The following is a 22094-nucleotide window of genomic DNA, read 5'->3' on the forward strand; positions in this document are numbered from 1 at the left end:
CTGGCAGGCTTTCCTCATGCCATCCTCTTGCTGGCCTGGATCTGTAAAAGCAGCCTCCTCTTTGAGCTCTTATGGTCGTGTTCCCCTCTCTGGATATCCTTTCACTCTTTGCAGTTGAACTTTCCTGATGCTGTGAGCTGGTTGCTCCTTGGGATGGTCTCCCGGCACGTGAACTCCTTCGTGTGTGATTTCCCTGGCTGCTCTTCTCCCAACACCTGCGGGGTCCTGTCCCTCCCAGCCTCATTCCAAGTGCATGAAGGTTTGTGTCATTCCAGTCCTGGCCCAGCTTTTTCTTTGCAGTTTACTTTCATGCCAACCAATACCTAGTAGGGTAGGGCTCATGTCTCTGTGTTCTGATTTCTAGTTCTTGTACTTAACCATCCCATCTGTCTGAATTCCTAAACTTAGACATGTACTTGGGCCTGGAACTTTACCTGCTTAATTAGACTCATTCTAATTCTGGAAAATACAAAGTTCTCCAGCTTGTCAACTTTAAATCCATTGACTGCCTGGTTCTCCCACTCCCAGTAACTGCCTGGTGGCCTGTGTCCTGCCATAGCCCTGGACATATTAACTCATTTACTTATTTACAGACTGTCCATGAGGCACCCCATTAGCTTCATGAGAGCAGGGACTTATCTTTTGGTTCACTGCTATATGCCTAATGCTTAGAACTGTGCCACAGTTGATAAAATGCTTTTGAATTTTCTGGTAGTGAAGGTAGGGCAGGGAGGGAGCTGATGGATAGAACATCACTGGGAAGCAAAGGGTAGTTCCTTCCCTGCACATGCACAGAGGTGTTCCTGGCCCTGCTCTCCTCCTGGAGGTACATATCCAGGCAGAGAAGATGCATGTATACTTTTTGGGGTGTTCTGTCTCATTCCTGGTGCTCTCCTGGCAGTATAAAAAAAGAGTGGGAAAGAGAGGCTAAAATAACAGTGAAGGGACACTTCTGACATGACCCAGGACATTTTACATGTTTATGGGACCTTAGGGAAAGCGGGGACTGAAGGGGATGACTCAACCAGCCAGGTCTCCACCCCAGTGAAAAGTAGCATTGAAGACTGTAAACACTAGATTAAGCAATTAGCCACATTCTGGCTACAAACGTGGAGGAAACCAAAACATTAGCATGAGTTCAAAGGGATGGAGGAGGCCGAGTTCAAAGGGATGGCTGCTGTAATGGACAGTGCTGTGGTAAAACAAAGGACCACACTTTGGAGAAGGGAGTTGAGACCTGTCCTGTACACATCTTTGCCCATTTCAGTGTGCAGCTCTTGGGACCAGTTTCTAGGGGACTGAGCACCTAGGGGACACCGAGGCTATTCAGGACATTGATGCTTAGTGGAGGAATGGAGCCTAATTTGTGCTCTTATTTGAGTTTCATGGTGTTTCACGAGACCATTACATTAATGTGTGTAATGTGTGTAATCCTTTCAATGTGAGGCCACAATGTCTACACTAGTGTAGAAGTCAGAAGGAAGAAAAATACAGGGCAAATGGTTTCCCAGTAAGTTAATTTAAAGGTGTCCAAAGGCCATATTCCAAGATATGAAGTAAGATTGTACAGTCTGAATCCTAGATCAAAAGACAAATTGCTAGCTCTCCAGATTATGCTGGGGAGAAATTTGCAGGACATAGGAAACAGCAGCCTCCTGAGTGATGCTAGCAGGACTCTTCTTAGCATACATGCATCGGGGCTGAAACTGGAGCTGAGGAGGGGCTATGGACCCTGCTTTTGGGGCAACATCTTGCCAAGTCACCAGAACACTTTGCTAAGCATGCCAGAATGACAACTGCCCTTCTAAATATGAGTGTCTGAACCTGGTCCTCCTCAGTCAGGTTTATTGTGACTTATATGTGTATGTGTTTGGGTGTAGTATGTTGTTGGAACTAGCCTCTTCCCCATCAATTCTGGATAATTAATCGGTTATATTTGTGAACCTCCACTGACACATCTAAAGTCATTTTATGAAATGCTTGACTATCTAAATAAAACAAGATAAACTCCTAATAAATCAGCATGCTGATTAAAATGCATGAGAAGCATCATTCTTACTGGTTGTTAGGGTCTATCTTTGTAGCTTATCACATCTCATAGACACACTTTATACTCACAACATTCCCAACTTGTCTCTCTTGAGGTGTTCATATAATATAAAAATAGTTCCTTGTTTGTCCTAGAAAATTTGAATGGGGAGAAAAGAAATAGCTTGTTATCTTAGAAGCAAAGAAAACATACTGCACCAAGACCACTAAGACTGACTGGAATTAAAATCCAGAGCTACCTTCAAATATTGTGAAAACCACATTTGCAAAATCTATCTCCAGAATATAGAGTAGATATGTTCTGGGACAGTATTATTAATTGAGATATAATTCATATAACACATTGTATAAGTTTAAGGTATACAACGACACCTCAATATGATACATTTATATATTGCGATAGAATTACCATTGTAGCCTTAGCTAACACTTCTATCACATTCTGTAATTATCATTTCTTTTTTATGGTGATGACATATAAGATCTAGTCTCTCTGAAGTTTTGAAATATATGATACAGTATTGTTGACTATATGACTATGCTCTGCATTGGATCCCCAGAACTTATTTATCGACTAGTTTCAAGTTTGTACCTTTTTTAAAATTATTTTTTAAAGATTTTATTTATTTATTTGACAGAGAGCGAGATCATAAGTAGGCAGAGAGGCAGAGAGGCAGAGAGAGAGAGAGGAAGCAGGCTCCCTGCTGAGCAGAGAGCTAGATGCAGGGCTGGATCCCAGAACCACGGGATCATGACCTGAGCCGAAGGCAGAGGCTTTAACCCACTGAGCCACCCAGGCGCCCCGAATTTGTACCTTTTAACAGTATCTCTGCAATTCCCTTACTTCCCATTCAATTCAGTTTCTGAGCTCAGCATTTTAGTTCCAAATATAAGTGATATCATACACTGTTTGTCTTTGTTTGGCTTATCTCATTTAGCATAATGCCCTCAAGGTCCACCCATGTTGTTGCAAATGGCAGGATTTCCTTCATTCTCATGATTGAATGATATTCCATCATATATACACACCACATTTTCCTTGTTGATTCATCTACCGGTGGACACTTAGGCTGTTTCCATGTCTGGTGAGAAATGCTGCAGGGAACATTGGGGTACAGATATCTCTTTGAGATACTGATTGGCTTCCTTCAGATAGATGCCCAGGTGTGGAATTGCTGGATCATATGGTAGTTGTATTAGCAGTTTTTTGAGGAGCCCCTACACTGTTTTCCACAGGGGCTGGGCCAGTTTGTATTCCCACCAACGTGCCTAAGGGCCCCCTTTTCTCCACATCTGTGCCAAAACTTGTTATCTCTGGTCTAGGCCAGTGTTTTTTTGAAATAGGATCCTCAGAGCACCTGCATCAGAATCATGTAGTGTGCTTGTTAAAAGGCATTTTCTTTCTTTCTTTCTTTCTTTTTTTTTTTCTTTCTTTCTTTCTTTCTTTCTTTCTTTCTTTCTTTCTTTCTTTCTTTCTTTCTTTCTTTCTTTCTTTCCTGTTTAAAGATTTTTAAAATTTATTTGACAAAGAGACACAGCAAGAGAGGGAACACCAGCAGTGGCAGAGGGAGAGGGAAAAGCAGGCTTCTTGCCAAGCATCCACCCCAGTGATGAGGGAGCAGGAGGCTGACTGAGGACAAAGCAAAAGCTGGCACCTTGCACCCCCTCTCCACCCGCTCCCCTCGGTAATATGTGTGACATTCCTCAGGCACCTCTGGCTGCCCTAAAAGAAAAACAAATAGTTAACTTGCAGAGATCACAGTCCTACAAGACAGGAGTCTCCCTTGGTTTACCAATGTCCTAGAGATTTAGAACAAAGAAGCTATCTAACAATAGCACAATTTCCAGAGGCAAATAACTCAGTTCCTCAAGCCCTAAATAAAGTTAAATTTCTTCTAAACCCAAATCTCACTAAGGACACTTGATAGGAGAAATGTGGAGCTTTATCTCTAGATCTCCAAGATAGTGTCAAGAATCATTCCCAAGCATATGGCCCACTGATATACATCTAAAGGGTCTCACAAGAAGATTTTTACTACTAGTAATGAACAACCTTTCTCCCAACAATAGCTAGCTCCTCAAGATCCTGGAGACCTTGCTTCCAAAATTCCTTAGAGACTAACATCACCCCCTTTACCTCACCTTCCCCCAACCGCAGGGTACATAACCTGCCATCCCTCACAACCCGGCACAGCATCTCCGTCTGCCCACAGGTCCTCTCCCCGTGCTCTAATAAACCACCTTTTTGCACCAAAGACGTCTTAAGAATTCTTTGTTAGCCGTCGGCTCCGAACCTAACCCCACCGAACCTCACCTAGGTTCAAGAATTTTATCACCAGGACCCTGAGATCATGACCTGAGCCAAAGGCAGACACTTAAAGACTGAACCACCCAGGCACCCCCAAAAGGCATTTTCATAGGCATCATCCAAACTCAAGATCTTTGGGAGGGAATCTGACTTTCAGCTCACTTCCTGGGTGATTCTCTAGCAAATCAAAATCTGAAAATCACTATTCTGAGCACAACAGGTAAAGATGCATAGGGAAACAATTTTTTGTGTGTGGAAAATAATTAATATTTTAACAGAAAACTGTATGTGGTCTGTGGCACACCCTACTGCCTTGATTCTATGGGAAATATTTACAACTCTGTAAGTCCTAAGTGACTGAGAGACAAATACTCTGCAGTCTGGGAAAGGTTCAGCTGATTTTTCTCACCTGCTCCCCTTGTGGAAAAACCAGTTTTCTCTCTACCTGCGTATCATTTCAGTATTCCTAACCTATAAAAATATCTGAGTTTTAAAAATTTTTTTTTGTACTGGTGATAACATCTAATTTCTCTGTTAAGTAAAATATCATGTTTTTATTTTTGCATCCATATGAGAGGCATGATTTTATCCTTTTTTGAAAACTATCTTTAAACTGTTTTCTCCAAATAAATAAAAAGTTAACACTGGAGTTGTCCAGTAGTGGAAATGGCTGCCCTGTAAAGTCATGAACTCCTCATCACCGGAAGTCCAAAAAAATAACTATTTTTGAGATTTGGTTGAAGAAACTACATGCCAGAATTAAGACTACTTATTGACTCCTTGTTTTGTAAGGAAACATGGGCATTAGGACAGGCATTGGATTAGAACAGTGGCTCTCAGTGCTGGCTGCACATTAGAAACATCTGAGTGCTTTAGAAAATATAATGCCTGAGCCCTACCTCTAGAAATACTGGAGTGAGCCCGAGGTACAGTGTCATGCTGAGCTGTATTTGAGCCTGAGGCAAAGGAAAAATTAGTATGCCTTAATTTAAAATTATGATATTTTGTTGGCCATGGATTTTTTTTTTGCATTCATTTTGATTTTTAAGATAATGCCTTACAATATTTTTATCTTTATTACGGAGTAATTTTTGTGCTCCCTTAAGTTTTGTGCCCTGAGTATGGGCCTCACTTGCCTCATCCTTTTTTTTTTAAAAGATTTTATTTATTTATTTGACAGAGAGAGATTACATGTAGGCAGCGAGGCAGGCAGAGAGAGAGAGGAGGAAGCAGGTTCCCCGCTGAGCAGAGAGCCCGATGTGGGACTCAATCCCAGGACTCTGGGATCATGACCTGAGCTGAAGGCAGCAGCTTAACCCACTGAGCCACCCAGGCGCCCCACTTGCCTCATCCTAATCCCAGCCCCCCTTGGCCATCCATACTTTTTAGAGCTCCTCACTTAAGGCAGTCTAATGGACAGCCAGGGTTGAGAACCACTGACTAGTTGATCTGTAAGGTATCCTGCATCCGTTTCTGTGTTGTCCAGTACGGTAGCCACTAGCCACCTAGGACTACTGAAAACTTGAATAGTCCAAATTGAGATGTGCTGTAGCTTTCGAAGTCCGAGTACAAAACATGTAAAATAGGTCATTAGTAACTTTTATACTGAGTACACATGGAAACAATATTAGTTTTCTGTTTGGGGAACGTCCTTTCCTTGATACTGATTTCTGAATCAATCAGGTAGGCTAGTTGTGATGCTGCAAAAATTTTTAAAAAACCGACTCAGTTCTTAGTTGTTTATAACATCAGCTCTGTGATTCTTGCTTGTGTCTCATTTCCCACATGAGCTGGTATGGGTCTCTGCTCACGGTTGGCCCACTCGGGGGCCTAGGCAAAGGAAGCTCCATCTCAGTGTGCTTCCATGATTTCCTGTCGGAGGCAGGCCCCTGGCCAGGGCGGCCTCCGCCATTAAAAGATGGCGCCTGGCTAGTTGCCAGGTTAGGATTGCCTTGTGAGACTAAGCGGAACGCCCAAAGAGGAAGTAAACAGCATTGGTTGCTAGTGAAGTTGTTCGTTTAGGTGCACAGCCTGATTCGCTCCCTCCTGTACCCTACTCGCTGATTGGTCATGTAAACGTATATAAGTGTGTAGACTTGCGGAAATAGAGAGAGAGAGGATACATCTGAGCTGGGGCTTCTTGTCGTCCTTGCGGGTCGAGGGTGATAATTTCCAAAGCAGGAAAAAGGACATGGTGACTCTTGAAGTGGCTCTTGGAAGGCTTCGACACAGAAAGGATCTGTGTCACTAACGGCTCAAGAGTTCAGGCCCAAGTAAGATATACGGCCATACTTGACTTCAGGGAGAGGGCTGAGGAAGTATAAGCCTGGTATGTACCTAGGAGGAGGAGAATCAGCACATTTGTGAACAGCACTAATGATCGCCACCGTGGCAGTCACCTGGCCCGAGGAAATAATCGTTGGTGGCTATGGAGCTATTTAGGACCATGGCACACTGCCTATGTGTTGTGAGACCAGCCCTGCCCCACACTGTCACAGGCAGTAAACATGGCACTTTTCTCCATATGGCTTTCATTACAACTTCATTTCATTAGGAAATCAGTGGGGGCATTCTGTCGCATTACAGAAATACCAAGGACGAGACCCACCAAATTGCTTACAGACTCCGTAATGCTTCCTTCCGATATTCAGCAAAGAAAATACACGTGTGAGGCGATCTCATTTCCCTTTTTTCCCCCTTCAGAGCTTGGACAAGAAACACTGGAAATTCTGTGATCATAATGGAAAGAAAGACATAAATGTCGGGAACAAGGACTTTCGAGGATTCTTTCGGTAGCATTGACAAGGATGTATTGCTAATGTTGCTTCTTTTTCTGGAAGGAGCACCCACATTAAATCTGACCAAGGATGGCAGCGGGTAGCAGAGGCTACACTCATCTTTTTCGACTTAGCATAACTCATGGAGGCAGTAACGGTTTCGAGAAGTTAAGAATTAAACATAGATATCCCCCCTCTGTTTTGTAAGGTGAACAGACTTGGGGGTTAGAGAGACGTTTGTGCTCCTTTAGCTGAAGAATACATAAGGGGTACCTAGATTAAATACTTATTTGAAATCATTCCCATCATTCTTGGACTGGATTGGTAATAATATTTTAGAAGTACAAATAGTTCTTAGGGGAAAAAGATACATAGGGTTCACCCTTGGTGTAAGAGAATCATGTCTGGCTTAATGGATTCAAATGTTAGTTCCACAAAGTGCCTGGCTGTGTGATCTTGGGAAAGTGCTAACACCATTTGAGCCCAAATTCCCCACTGTAATCTGTGAGGAAATAATAGCTTCCTACAGAAGAGATGGGAAGGTTGAGGAGGTAATGAAGTTAGTGCTTCGCTTGGTGGCCAGCACATAGTGGGTGCTCTGCAAATGCTGGTTTATCATTTATCTCTCCAGGAAAAGGCAGTAAAGAAAACAAGAGGACAGTTCAGACCAGGAGCAGACAGACCCTGGTATCTAAAAAGACAAGAACCCATCTCAGGAAAACTGGAGCAAGGATATTGTTGAAGAATTTCCAATGACTCCTTCCCCTCACCTTAGAGTTTTAGGACATCATGTTTTTCATCTCTGACTCTTTTCTTGTACTTTCTTTTTATTGTTTGTTCTTCTCGTTGACCTCAACTCCCCCCTTTTGGTGGATTCTTCCCGTGTTTAGATTTTATCCTCTCTTTTCTTCTTCATATTATTCTGTCCCTCCATTGCCCCCAGTCCATATTTCTCTTTCTTCCCCATTTCAGCTCTCATCCTTTGTGGGGTGTGTAGCACAGGTGACCTGGAGACAGAGCCAGTCATGTTGTGGGCACCTCTTTGCCCCTTTCTGCCATTCTCCTCGCCTTCAGTGGAGCCCCTCTCTGTACCATCCGCTGATCCCCTGGGGGTCATAGCAGTCTGTTTTTTGGTACTAAACTTTGTTCTTAGAAATGAATCTGGTTGACTCAGAGCCACAAAGATGTCAATAGCATATAAAATTTGGTGCTTTACTTTCCCCAGAAATACTACAAACTTCAACCAAGTAGAAAGCTTATAGCCAAAGAAATAAATCTCTAATAATAATCTCAGGCAATAGGAGGATATTTTGGAGGAGGATAGGGAGGATATTTTCTTCTGGGAAGGAGACTTTCCCTGCCAAATATGCCTATTCACAGAACTTGTTCTGCTTTAATATTTTCGAAGAAGATGAAATAAAATAGATTCTAAGAAAGCTAATGTTAGATTTAGCCACCTTCTGGCATGTGGAAGTGTTTTGGTCTAATCAGTTTGCAGCTAAAAACTATTTAATTCCAAAAGGATTCTGTAGAGCAGATGTAACAATTAATTTCAGGTAAATCACTTCAATATGGCTTTTTAATTCTTTCTTATATTTTACCAATTTTAACATAATTTGTAAGGGAATATGAGCTCCATTATATGTGTTTGCAAACAGTGTGAATCAATCTAATCCAAGAGTCCTACGCATTCTGGCAGTGTCCTGCAGTGTGGTGGGGATTGCCTGGTGGTAGTTGGGCCAATCTATTCATTGTCGGCCTCATGCTTAAGGTCTACATGCTTTTCAAGAGCCTATAAAAGGAATTGATCCCCCCAAAATTGTATTTGTTCTCAAGTATGAGAAATGAAAAGTAATAAATATAGAACGGAATGTTGGCAAATTCTCAGTTGCTCAATTCTGTCATTACTTACAGATGACTTTTAATATGAGAGGTAACTATATTTGAATATGTGTGATGTCATGTGGAATGGGTTTTCCACAACTAAGAGCGCGTGGGTCTCTCAGGTCTCTCTCAGGTCTTCTCAAGTCCCTCTCTCTCAGATAGAGAGAGAGGGAAGCAGGCTCCCTGCTGAGCAGAGAGCCCAATACGGGGCTCGATTCCAGGACCCTGAGATCATGGCCTGAGCCAAAGGCAGATGCTTTAACCCACTGAGCCACCCAGGCACCCACACCTGTATTTTTTTTTTTTTTAAAGATTTTATTTATTTATTTGACAGAGAGAGATCACAAGCAGGCAGAGAGGCAGGCAGAGAGAGAGGAGGAAGCAGGCTCCCTGCTGAGCAGAGAGCCCGATGCGGGCCTCGATCCCAGGACCCTGAGATCATGACCTGAGCCGAAGGCAGCGGCTTAACCCACTGAGCCACCCAGGCGCCCCCCACACCTGTATTTTTAAAGTCAGAACTCCTCCTGGGAAGAATCTGCTATATGGAGGTAGAAGGATGCCATGGACTGAATTGCTTGTCCCCCTGATTCATAGGTTGAAGCCCTAACCCCCATGTGACTGTATTGGAAATAGGGCCTTTAGGGCAGTGAGTGAGGTTAAGTGAAGTCATAGGGTGGGCCCCTGTTCCAATAGAACTTGTGTCCTTATTAGAGAGGTTACAGAGGCACCAGAGATTTCTCTCTCTCTCTCTCCCTCGGCCACGTTGGGGCACAGTGAGAAAGTGGGCATCTACAAGTCAGAAGGAATACACTCACCAGGAACCAAATTGTCTGGGTACCTTTTCCTCGGACTTCCCAGCCCCCACATCAGTGAGAGATGAATTTCAGTTGCTTAAGCCACCCAGTCTGTGGTGTTTTGTTATGGCAGCTCAAGCAGACAGAGACAGAGGATATTCATTGATAAGTAGCTTTGAGTGGGGCCCGGGAACTCAGGTCATGCTTCAGGATCAAGAGATGGTCCGCAAATGTCTCCTAAGTCTGCTGAGCTACAGGGCTTTTGCTTGACCAAGGTGGGTGTGCATGTTGGAGACCGAGCTGAACTTCCCAGGATCCAGCGCCACTACACCCCCGCCACCCTCCAACCCTCCCCCTCCCCGTGGAGAGGCCTGTTTACCCTCCCCAGGCCGCACTCAGCCTTCCTCTAACTACAGGTTAAACTAATTTTTCAAGAATATCTGTCTGAAGGAACACTGAATTACTCCCTGTCTAGATCACCACCACCCCCATCCCCCCCGGCCAGCCATCAGCTTCATACCTCAAAGTCATAGCCAATGCCATGGGCCTTACACATTTGGAGGAAGACATAGTGGAAAATCAGCGAGAGATTGTTGTGCTTCAGCTGGGTACTCATCACCGCATAGCGAATGGTTGCTGGGGACTGGAAAAGACCACAGCTGCACGTAAGACTCTTTACAAACTATTTCAATCAACTCTTAGCTTTAGGAAAGTTGTAGATTAACAGAAAAGTTGTGAAGATAATACAAAGGGCTCCTGTTCCCCTCTGCTTAACATTGTGCCACGTTTGTCCCAGGAGGACACTCATTAATCAGACCTCCTCACTGCTGTTATCTGAAGTCTGTTCTTTATCTGGATTTCATTCATTTTTCCTCACTCCCTTTTTTTTTTTTTTCTATGATCCTACCCAGGATACCACATTGTATTTAGTTGTCATGTCCCCTTCGGTCCTTTTGGGCTGTGATGGTTTTTCAGACTTTCCTTGTTTTTGCTGATCTTGACTGTTTCGAGGACTGTGGATCAGGTGGTTTGTAGAAGGTCCTCTGTTGGTACTGTCTGATGTTTTTCTCCTGATGAGACTGGAGTAATGCGTTTCTTGAGAAGAGGCTTACCACAGGATCACCTCAGACCAAGGGTACATATACCTGACTTACCATTGACGATGCCAATTTTGATCTCACCAAGGTCGGTTTTGCCAGGTTTTTCACCGTAAAGGTACTTTTACCTGATTCTGTACTATACTCTTTGGAAACCAGTCACTAAGGAGAGTCTGCCTTCCTGAGAGAGAATTTTGATGCCAGTTGCTTTGTTTGTTTGAGAAAGTGCTATTCTTTATCTTGCTTGCCGATCAGTGGGAGCTAGTCCAAAGAGACTGTTAGGCCTGAAGTATTTCAACTATAGCATTTCCTAAAAACATTTAAAATTGAGTACGTACAAAAGAAAGTGCTATTTTGTAGCACATCCTTTGTGAGATGGGATATTTGTCTTTGGAAATCAGCTACATTTATTCTTGGAGAACTGAAAATTTGGAGAATAGCCTGTAGGGACATGGTCAAACTTGAGACATAGAAAGTGAAGTTGCCTGGCTCAGATTTTAAACTTTGGGGGTCCTTGGGTGTGGGGGCAACCAGGCGCTTGTCCTTGTACAGTGTCTTGGAACAAGAGAAGGAAAAGGAGGTTCTGTTGGTCCACAGGAGGCTGCAAGGATTATAATGGCCTGACGTTGTCTGTTGTGAAATGTCAAGGCCTGCCCTCTATATCTCTGAGATAATGCAAGAAACTGGGGCTGACTGAGTGCCCAGGAGAGGATGAACACATTTTCCCTGCCTATGTAACACATACGCATACACACACTCTTTCACTTTCTCTCTCTCAGATTTCACATTCACCTTCTGTGACTTATTTCCTCCCATACACTATCTTTTCCTTCAACACTTGTGGAAAATACTGTGTCTAGTGGTCATGTTTTTAGTACTATTAAGCCTCTTCTTCCCATGTATAGGCAGAGTCCAGATCTATAAAGGTGTTAGGCTCCCACGGGCTAATGCATCTTGAGCTGTACATCTCCATTAACATTGTCCCATTTGTAGCCACTGAGTATTTTACTTTTGTCAAAGAAAATCCACTTGACCCTCACATGCCTCACAACTGTACTTTGTTACCCATCTGACCTATCATGGATTAGTCTCCTGGCTGCCTCCCTGACATGACGGGACTTCTCTGAAGAAGGCAGGAACTGTTTGGTTCCCAAATCACCAGGTTGGATGTAATGTCCCACAGAACAGGCATTCAGTGTTTCCTGAATGAAAGAAAGAACAGGTAGATGTAGACAGGGGGGTACATCTAGAGCACTTGCCTCTGACAGAAGAGGCTCTTCCGATTTACGTAAGTCAGGGGATGACCCGTCAGCGAGTGCTTTGGGGCAGAAGCAGGCCCTAGAGAATGACTGAAAATCTCCAGAGAATAATAGCTCAGGGCAGTCATTTCCAGGCCTGGCCCCCAGTAGACCATGTTTTGGAGGATAGTGTAGCTTTGGTGGATGTGGTGGGGTTATTGGTGGGGTCATGAGAACCCGCTAAGAGAAACGCTGGCTCAGCAGTCCGGTCCGTGTGGAGGAGCGTGACCACAGGCTGGCTGGCCCTTTCATGACAGGCTGCGCCGCGTTCCTGCCTTCACAACGAAGGCCCAGAAGCCTGAGCTTTTGCATATGGAAGTGAACTGTAAATACTCTGGAATTCCATTGTGGTTACTGAGCATGTAATTGCGTGGTGATTACCATGAATTCACAAGATAATTCCAAGGTTATTTTTGTCTTTTAAACTTGTCTTATGCTGCCATAGGATATAAACTAGCAAGCCCCAGACTAGGCCCCAGTCAGCCAGGGAGAGAGGTAGGCAGGCATCTGGCAGCGGAAGCAGCTCATCGCTGTGTATCTTGGCCCCAAAGCACGGCGGAGCGCTCACTGTCTAGTGTTGCCGGACAAGTAAGGGCAGGCTGTCCCGCGGTTTCTTCCTCTCTACAGAGGCAGACTACTATGTTCCCTCCTCCCAGACCTGGGGTTAGGATTCATAAAGAGTCTGAGAGAAAAGCCAGGATATTTAGTCCATGTTTCCAGGCCGTGTCTTTTCCACTACCATCGACATCCCGCTCCAGAGCTTTCTGGCCTGGACAGCTGCTTCTCCTTCCTGCTTGGGAGGTGGGGACGCGAGCAGGATTCTGTGGCGGGAAAGTTATATGGGGTCTGAAAGACTGAAGTTCAAAACCTGACTGACCTTGAGTGTGTCACTTAACTGCTCTGACTTTTAGTGACGAAATAAGCACCTAGCACAGCATCCGGCACCAGACTAACGGTAGCTATAAATACTGTTGGTCTTTCTTTGAAAGCATCGATAGGACTGGAAGCATTGGGGGCCTCCACTAAATGTAGTTTCCCAGGCTGTTCCTTCCCCTGCTGGTACCTGGATTCTGAGCCTTACCCCAAGATTGTTTCTCAGACCCAGGCTGGTCAGTGCTCAGAACTCTTCAGTGTTTCCTCCTTGCCTTCAAGATGAAATTCCGACACGTGGCTTGGTGCGCAGACTCTCCCACACTGGCTTGGGGGATTGCTCCAACCGCTTTCCCCACTTCCTCCTTCCCAAAGTCTCTGCCCCAGGCCGCCTGGTTCACGGCTAGCTCCTCACAGACCATGGACTCTCCTGTTGGGGAGGTCTCCTTTCCCTCTCCACTTAGTGACTGCCCCAGTCTGTAAGGCTAGGCCACGTTCCTTCTTTCTAGTAGCGTGTCCCCTGTCCCTGCCAGTCCCAGTTCACAGTCGTTCCTCCCAAGAACTCCGGCTGCACGTTGAAGGGCTATCACTCAATGGCGCTGAAACAAGGCCTTGTGGTTTTCCTTATGTATGTGCTATCTACTTTAGATTTCCTTTTCAAGGACAGAGACTTTGTCAAATGTCTTTGTATCCCTGATGCTTGGTGAAATTCCTGGCTTATGGTAAGTACTTAGTAAATGTGTTATAATGCCAGTGAAGATGACCATATGTGATACACCTACTCTTTTTAGACTTAACCAATTCCACAGTTCCCACAGGAAAAAACTATTGATAGTCTAGGTTTGTCTTTTATTCAATAGCACAGGTGTGACAGTGTTGTGAGGATTAAATGAGTACCTAAAGACCTTAGAACAGTGTCTGGCACAGAGAAAACAGTCAAAAAAATCCTAGTGCTTATTATCATTTGCTAAACAAAATAATTTCACAAATAAGGTAAGTTATTTAAAAACCAACAGACTTTTTCATCAGAAAGGGCCTTGAATCAGAATGCTTGTGCTTTGCTACTTACTTAACTTTATGACCTTGGGCAGTTCACTTAACTTTGCATAGCCTCAGCTTCCTAATCTTTAAAATGGGTATGATAATCGTGTCTTATCTATTCTTTGGGGGTCATGATGGGGATCAAATAAGCTCATATCAATTTAAAGGATAAAACATTATGCAAATAGAAAACATTTTTTTAAAGGTTGATGGTGTAATCAGCTCTCTTCTGATGCTATAAAATCCATTTAGGTTTGGGAAGGAAATCACAAACCTAGATGGATTTTACAGCAAGAGGAGACCCCTCTGTGATCATCTGGCCCTTTCAGTGCTGTGTCTTGGCCTAGCTCAGAGGGGATTACAAGCCAGTGGATAATGGCCGTGTGCTTGGAAACAACCTTATCACAGAGGGAGATGAAGCCTTCTTTGGAAGAAGAGCTTTCTTTATGGCCTCAACCAGAGACTTCTTTAGGGGTGAGCCTAAACAGTACTCTGGGGCCAAATGACTGACTCAGCCAGTGCAAGGCAGTTTGCTCAGAACAGTGGTCAGACATACAGGCTTTAAGATCTGGTAGGCCTGGGCTTAAATTCTGGCTTCCACTCATACTTGCTGAGTGACTTTCCACAAGTTGCTTGACATTTCTTAACCTTGGTCTTCTTTTTTTTTTTTTTTTTTTAAAGGTTTTATTTATTTATTTGACAGAGAGAGATCACAAGTAGGCAGAGAGGCAGGCAGAGAGAGAGAGAGGAGGAAGCAGGCTCCCCGCTGAGCAGACAGCCCAGGACCCTGAGATCATGACCTGAGCCGAAGGTAGCAGCTTAACCCACTGAGCCACCCAGGCGCCCAACCTTGGTCTTCTTATCTAAAAATGAGTGTAATAGCTTGGGTGGCTCGGCTTGGATGGCTTAGTCAGTTAAGCGTCTGACTCATGATTTCGGCTCAGGTCTTGATCTCAGGGCTGTGGGATCAAGCCCTACATTAGGCTGCATATTGGGTATGGTGCCTGCTTAAGATTCTCTTTTCCCTCCCTCTGCCTCTTCCCCTGCATGCACGCTTTAAAAAAAAAAGTGAGCATCATAACAGCACCTGCCTAATATATTGGGTTGTATAAAGATTCATGTGAAGCACTTAGTTTCAGGACCTGCTGTGGAGTAAGGCTTAGTACATTTTGATGTTATTATGTCATTATATGTATTATGGTTGTTTATTGGCCTCTCTATGTCTTTTTTTTTTTTTAAGATTTATTTATTTATTTATTTGAGAGAGAGAGAGAGAGAGAGAGAGAGAGAGCATGAGAGGGGAGAGGTCAGAGGGAGAAGCAGACTCCCTGCCAAGCAGGGAGCCCGATGTTGGGACTTGATCCCAGGATGCCAGGATTGTGACCCAAGCCGAAGGCAGTAGGTTAACCAACTGAGCCACCCAGTGCCCCATCTCTGTGTTTCTTGATAAACTCAGAGCTCTTTGCTGCTTATCCTTATATCCTCTGTGCTTAGGAGAGCACCTGACACACTATAGGTGCTGAATAAGTCGGTTGAATTTTCTTCTAGCTGGTATTAACCAGCTAGTTAAGGTGATGGCTGATGGGGACTTAGGATCTGACTTCTCATTACAATATTACTTTCTAAAAGATTTTGCTGGAAAAAGACCTTCTAATGAAAGGCTGCAGTATGGAGGGATGGGCCCTTGCTGCGTCCCCTTACAGGAGACAGTGAGATGCCCCCCTCAGAACCCCATTGTGCATGAGACTGCCTGGGCTGGGCTTGGTGCTGAGAGCACCCCATTCAATAGGCCCCTTAAAATCAAATCCCTCAAGAGACCTTGGCGGTCACTTAGACCTCCTTTATTTTGCAAACGAGGAAACGGAGGCAGAGAGAGATCAGAATTCATGACCCATAACTTTCAGACCAGTGCTCTTCACTCCGAATTCCCATTGGCTACATCTGGAATGTGCGGACATTTCAGAGGCTAGCCTTTTCTAGTAAAACGGGGGAAAAATAGGAGAGAAAATATTATCAGTAGAAGTCTAGTCTTATTAAACTACCTTTCTAAATCACAATCTAACAAGAACGCTTCAAGCCAAATAAAGGAAGCTCGAAATACTCCTTTTCACTGGAGAATATAATTTTGCTTCAGCCACAATTTAAATTGATTTAGTTCTGAGCACCAACACTTGAAGTGTGGAGTGTATTCTATTTTCGCCATGATACTTGTTTTGACAGTGATGCATTTCAGTTGACATAGTTGAAATCCTCATGTAATAAATCTCTGCCTGAAAATTAATCATGTTTATAATATTCTGAGAATTAATAACACCCATTGCTCAAATCATTAACTTAAAAAAGGAGCTTCCAAAATCTGTTCTCGGCAGTGAGGGACCACAAATAAATGAACGTTTGATAAAATAATCCAAGTAGCAGTTTAACAAGCGTAAACTTGACTGTGGCCGCAATAACACAGAACTATTGTTTAAAGGTTGGCAGAGGCTGATGAGGTTCTTACGTCAGTTACGAAGCAGGCATCCACATGCATAATGAACTGCTCTCTGAATTATTAATGTGTTGCTTATTTAGCCTCATCTGTCTAGAAGATAATGTATCCTAACTCTAATGAGTGATTGGTTTTGTACATAATTACAGTAGCAGCAGTAGCAGGGAAATGTGTGCCTTCAAAGAAGGAGTTCTAAAAATAAAGTCATCACATCAACTCCGTTGTTGTGGCATTCTATCAAAATCAAACCCGAAGCATTTGAGAATTCATAATAAATTACAGGAGACAGAATCATTATTAACATCATAATTTAACACAAAAGGTTTTACTTAATCATTCATTACAGACCATGTGCTGTTAAAATGCTTGTAAATGGCTTGTGTTGTTTTAAGATGTTTGCAAATATGGTTCCCTTTGGCCACTCACCCACCTGTGGTGTGGAGGGGCCACAGAGGAAGAGGAGGAGTAGGAACCATTGGAAAGGGTAGTGCTTTGTCCTCATTCTGATAGAATGTTAATTAAAAGTTAAAAATGTCGCTAGGTAGCTCCTTTTCTTTTCTCAAATATGCATGTCTGGGACCCCCCCCCAAACCTGGTTTCTGACTTCAGTGGGGTAATTGTGGAGGACACTAGAGCAGAAGCCCTTGCCCCTGGCGTGACTGGCTCGAGGTGACACTTTTTTTTGCCACCTGTTTCTGATTTGGGACAATAGCTCTTTGTAAAGCCCCAAAGAGTCTTTGCTTTCCCCCTGCATAGCAGATTATTTAAAGGAATAGGCTCAAAGCAGAAGCATTTGTAGGCTTAGTCCTGAATGCACCCTTTTTATCATTGTGGGTACTTGGTGCCTTTCCTTTTTCTTCAGTCTTCAAAGGGGGCCGTCAGCTGACTGATTATAAACCTGATGGCATCACAGTCTCTTCACACTTGTTCAGGAAGCTTCAGTTGTGTTGTAAATTGCATCGTATGTGCAAGCATGGCTGCTTCTTTTAAAAATGGCCTATCCCGTGTGTACGCATACATGGGAACGCACGCATGCACACATGCACAGTGGCACTGGGCCGAGGACATCCATCTATCTGTCTAAAACCACAAGCACTTTCAATTTATCCATACATCAGAAAACCTGCATAGCTTTTCTTTAGTGATTGTAGAGACATTTGAATTATTGAAGATCATAATGCTTCCCTCTTGAGTGTAGGCAGTTCTTAGAAGTGTTTAACACTCTTGATCACAGGAGAATTCCCGTATATTGCCTGTAGCTAGGATTGAAACCTATAGGCAAGATGGGGAAAATGGGAGAGTGCTTCTAATTCAGAGTACCACTTCTGCTCACAGCCTTCAGAAGCAACATACTTCAATGTGGCAAATTGTCTTGGAAAGTCTTGAATTGAATACTAACTCAGCCTCCAGCTTCCTTTTAGAAATGGCATGGAGTTAGGTTTGCTAGGCCACAAGACTCAAGTTTTACTGCTGTCCCTCCATCCAGTGTTGAACTTAGGGTCCTGTCCCTTTAGTGAGGATGGGGGCCACAGGTGGAGTTGGACCTGGTTGATTCTCAGTGAGGTCCTGGGACCTAATTAAAAGGGACCTGTTCTCCCCATTCCAACTCTGCCCCTCCCCCCCCTTTTTAAAAGGTTTATTTGAGAGAGAGAGAGAAAGCACGTGATCAGGGGAAGGGGCAGAGGGAGAGGGAGAGAGAGAATCTTAACTAGGCTCCAGGCCTAGCACAGAGCTCGACGTGGGGCTCAATCTCACAATCCTGAGATCATGACATGAGTGGAAATCAAGAGTCAGACGCTTAACTGACTGAGCCATCCAGGTGCCCTTCCCCCTTTTTTAAAGATTTATTTATTTATGAGAGAGAGAGAACCTACGAGCAGGGGGAGGGGCAATGGGAGAGAGAGACCAACTCTGCTTCTCAATAAGCAAAGAGATCAAGGGGATTCCTTTGAGCAAGGGTACCTCATAGGACAAGTGGATTGAGGAGAAGGAGGTTGTTGTCTGAACCCCTCCAGATATCTGACACTCTCTCAAGGCTGCCTTCCAAATGGGTGCAGAGTTCCTGCCATGGAAGGGGACCCTGGGAACCCTCTGAGAGTCAAACAAGGGTTCCTTAAATCCAGAGGTCTCTCCTGGACCCAAAGAGGCTCAGCAGAGAGGCAGGAGATACTGCTCTGGGACACTAGTTTATGTCCTATTAGCCATCGAAATTCCTCTTTTATCTGTTTGATATATTAACATCTCAAGTAGATGTTCATTTGCCAAATGGGTGGGAAGCCCACTGTAGGAGAGGCAGAAGAAAACCCCTGGCAGCAGTCAGAGGAGCTCTAGCCAGAGCCCCCTTCTGCTCCCATATTCCATGTACAGGAAGAACCATCTGGTCAACTTGACCCTTGTTCTCCTTTCCCAAAACCAGTCCAGCCCACTGTCTCCATGGAGATTTGTACTTCGTTGCCCTGGGTTCTAAGGTTGGTAAACCTCCACCAGCCCCAAGATTGTTGGCTCCAGCCACCCTAGCAGCGGGGCTAGTGATGAGATGGGAGGTTGAGCCGTAGAAAGTGGCAGATCATGAAGGCCCTTGTTAACCCAGCTGGGAAGTTGGGATTTTCCTGAAGATGACAGGAATCATTTCAAAATCATAAGTAGGGAAGCAGCATGCTCAGATCTGCTTTTCACTTTGACCATCTTGATGGTATGTGTGGTTAGACTGAGGGGAGGGTCAGGAGGCAGGGAATCTTAGACACTAAGACAGTATCTCTGTGGAGGGGGAGCAGGGATCAGAGTCAAGGCTAGCATCAGCAGGAGCTGGTGTTGAGTGGTTGTGGGGGTAGAGGTGTCCCATCAACCTCTGGCAGGACCCACCACAAGGAAGTATGGGGGAGGAGAGATGAGGAATGTGGTTTGAGACAGCTTGACCTTGAGGACTCTAGAGGAGTTCTGTAGAATGGTGGATCTGGGAGTGGAGCTCAAAAGCAAGATTGGAGCTAGAAAAATATGGCTTTTGTCAGAAGTTTCTGGTAGTCAAAGAACTTGTCCAGGGCTGCAAGATGAGAAGAGATGGAGGGAAATGTCCCAATAGACCCACCCTTGGAAAAACCCATGCTCTTTCATCCTTCCAACATGGTGCCTTCCCTTTCTGAATGCTCTCTCCCCTTTCCTTTGGCCAATACACTCTACTCCAGAAACCTGGTTTGGAGAGGCTAAGTGACTTTCCTGAGGTTCTTTCTTCTCTCTATACTCAAAAAGCTGGGCACATAGCCAGAGCTCAGGAAGTGGCGATGGGGTATTGCTGAACACCATGGGGAATCAAGAAGCATCTGTTGCTTACCGACACTGAGAGGGCATTAAGGCAGCTCATTTTCTTCTCTTTCTTAGGAACAAAGGGCACTTTCAGGGTGCTCAGACTGCAATCCAGATGGCCGTTGGTCAGGTATAAGGTGAGCTGAGTCAGGGCCAGCTGGTCACTGTATGAGAGGCTGAGGCCTGTTGCCCACACCTGATTAAAACAGAAGGCACAGAAGTGAAGGTAAGATAACAACCTGGAGAGAAAGCTCCAACCCCCACTAACCAGCCCAAACCATGTCAGACCCAACCAAACCAGTGCACACATGACTGAGTGGAGTAGATGTTTTTGCTTTTTCTATTTCCTTAGCTGAAGGACAGAGCCTCTAGTCTGATTCTAATTAGAAGACTGAACATTCTTGTAGGAAGTTACAAAAATTAAAACACCCAGCCAAGGTAATTTGTGGAGTCGCACAGTTCCAGGCTTATGGGGACCTTGATTCTCCCAGCTGTTTTGCCATTTTTAGGAGAAGGAAGATAACAGGGTCTTGACCCAGCCAGACCTTATCCTGTATGAGTTCCCCAGTTGTGCAGTGTTTTCTGTTGAGAAAAATGGACTGGACAGAAGCTTCAGATGATGGGGAACTAAAGAGGAGTAGACGGAGGGGGAAAGAGGAAAAAAGGGCAGTTTGCTCTGATTTCAGAAAAAGCAGTGCTAAGAAATCTCACGATGAAACTTTAGGGAAACTCATGAGTGGCCCGTAAGTCTTAGCACGACCCCCATTTGTCACGAGTGTAGGAAAGTCATTTTGCCACCCCACGGTACCACAGTATCCTCAACTGGGAGATGAGAATTGTGAGAACACCACCCTAGCTGAACAGCAGGGCTATTAGAAGAATTCTATGGTGCAATAAAAATTAAAAGGCTTTGAAAAATAGACACACGTGAGCAAGAACTTACTGTAAGCCACTCGATAACTAAGTAAGTCCATTAATTCCTTTGACAGATATTTACTGAGCATCTACTATAAACTGGGAATGGCGGAAGTGAGTCATGTTCTACCTCTCCCCTCTCCTGAGGCAGACCATCATCCTTAACTGCCTGGCACCACGCATCCCCACACTGAATACGGAAGCATCCCCAGCACCATCCTCAGTTCAATGCTCAAGGCTGGTGAAGGCAAGTTCAAGGTGATTGTGCCAGTTACTGGAGAGTCAAAGGTAGATGGGCACAGGTGCTGGTATCCAGGAGAGCCAGACAGATGCATACGTGTTCAGTCATTTACAACACAGTGTAATACGTGATATAATAAAGGGATGGAACAAAGCACTGCCGAGTCAGAAAGGACAGACTCAGTTTGTCTAGCAAAGTCAGGGCTCCATCACGGAGAACTTTGACAAGCAACACAAATGTGACTGGCTTCCATGTATCAAGTACCTGCCCAGTGCCAGGTGCTTCCCAGACATCTCAGATCTTTAAAATAACCTAAAAAGGGGCGCCTGGGTGGCTCAGTGGGTTAAGCCGCTGCCTTCGGCTCAGGTCATGATCTCAGAGTCCTGGGATCGAGTCCCGCATCGGGCTCTCTGCTCAGCAGGGAGCCTGCTTCCCTCTCTCTCTCTCTGCCTGCCTCTCTGTCTACTTGTGATTTCTCTCTGTCAAATAAATAAATAAAATCTTAAAAAAAATAAAATAAAATAACCTAAAAAATAACAGTCCCATGTCATAGAGGAAAAAAACACAGGATCACAGAGATACCTAAGGCCCCACAGCCAGGAAGTGGCAGTGCTGGGATTTGAATCCTGTTCTTTCTGGCTCCAAGTCCACCCGTTTCCCATTCCCTGCTGGTGGAGACGGCCCTGATCTGGGCCCAGCCATTCTGCAACTGCACCAGTTTCCCAGTCACATTAAAAGCTAAAGTTGCAGAGGGTGAAAACATGCCCTTGTTTACTATAATCCATGCCATGAAAGTGTCTTGTGGAGAAAACATGAAGTATTGTATTTCTGGAGTATGCTGTAATTAGCAGTAACGCATTTTCACTGTAGGAAGTTGGAAATAAACAGATTTTCATGAAGACTTGATTAAACATTTTTTCCTCTTAGAAGGCCTCCATGTGCCCCCCACACCAACTCTGTATGTTAAAATACATAGTACATCTGCCCTAGAGTGGACTCCTCTCAAACAACTCTAGCAGTGAGTGACTTGAG

General features: G+C 44.4%; 1 protein-coding gene across 2 annotated transcripts in view; it reads right to left on the bottom strand.

Annotated features, from left to right (window-relative positions):
* IQCH (IQ motif containing H) overlaps nt 1–22094 on the bottom strand; it is a 101183-nt gene that overhangs the window by 7869 nt on the left and 71220 nt on the right. Inside the window, exons 8-9 of one of the 2 annotated variants that reach the window (XM_044229597.1) lie at nt 19935–20102; nt 10333–10455 (exon numbers count right to left, since the gene is read on the bottom strand). In XM_044229597.1, the coding sequence (XP_044085532.1) occupies nt 10333–10455; nt 19935–20102 (291 nt within the window). Of the gene's footprint in view, nt 1–2118; nt 2181–10332; nt 10456–19934; nt 20103–22094 lie in introns of both variants that reach the window. The other variant, XM_044229596.1, reaches the window with a different exon arrangement.

This window comes from Neovison vison, chromosome 13 (assembly GCF_020171115.1).
Source record: "Neovison vison isolate M4711 chromosome 13, ASM_NN_V1, whole genome shotgun sequence".
Lineage (NCBI taxonomy): Eukaryota > Metazoa > Chordata > Mammalia > Carnivora > Mustelidae > Neogale > Neogale vison.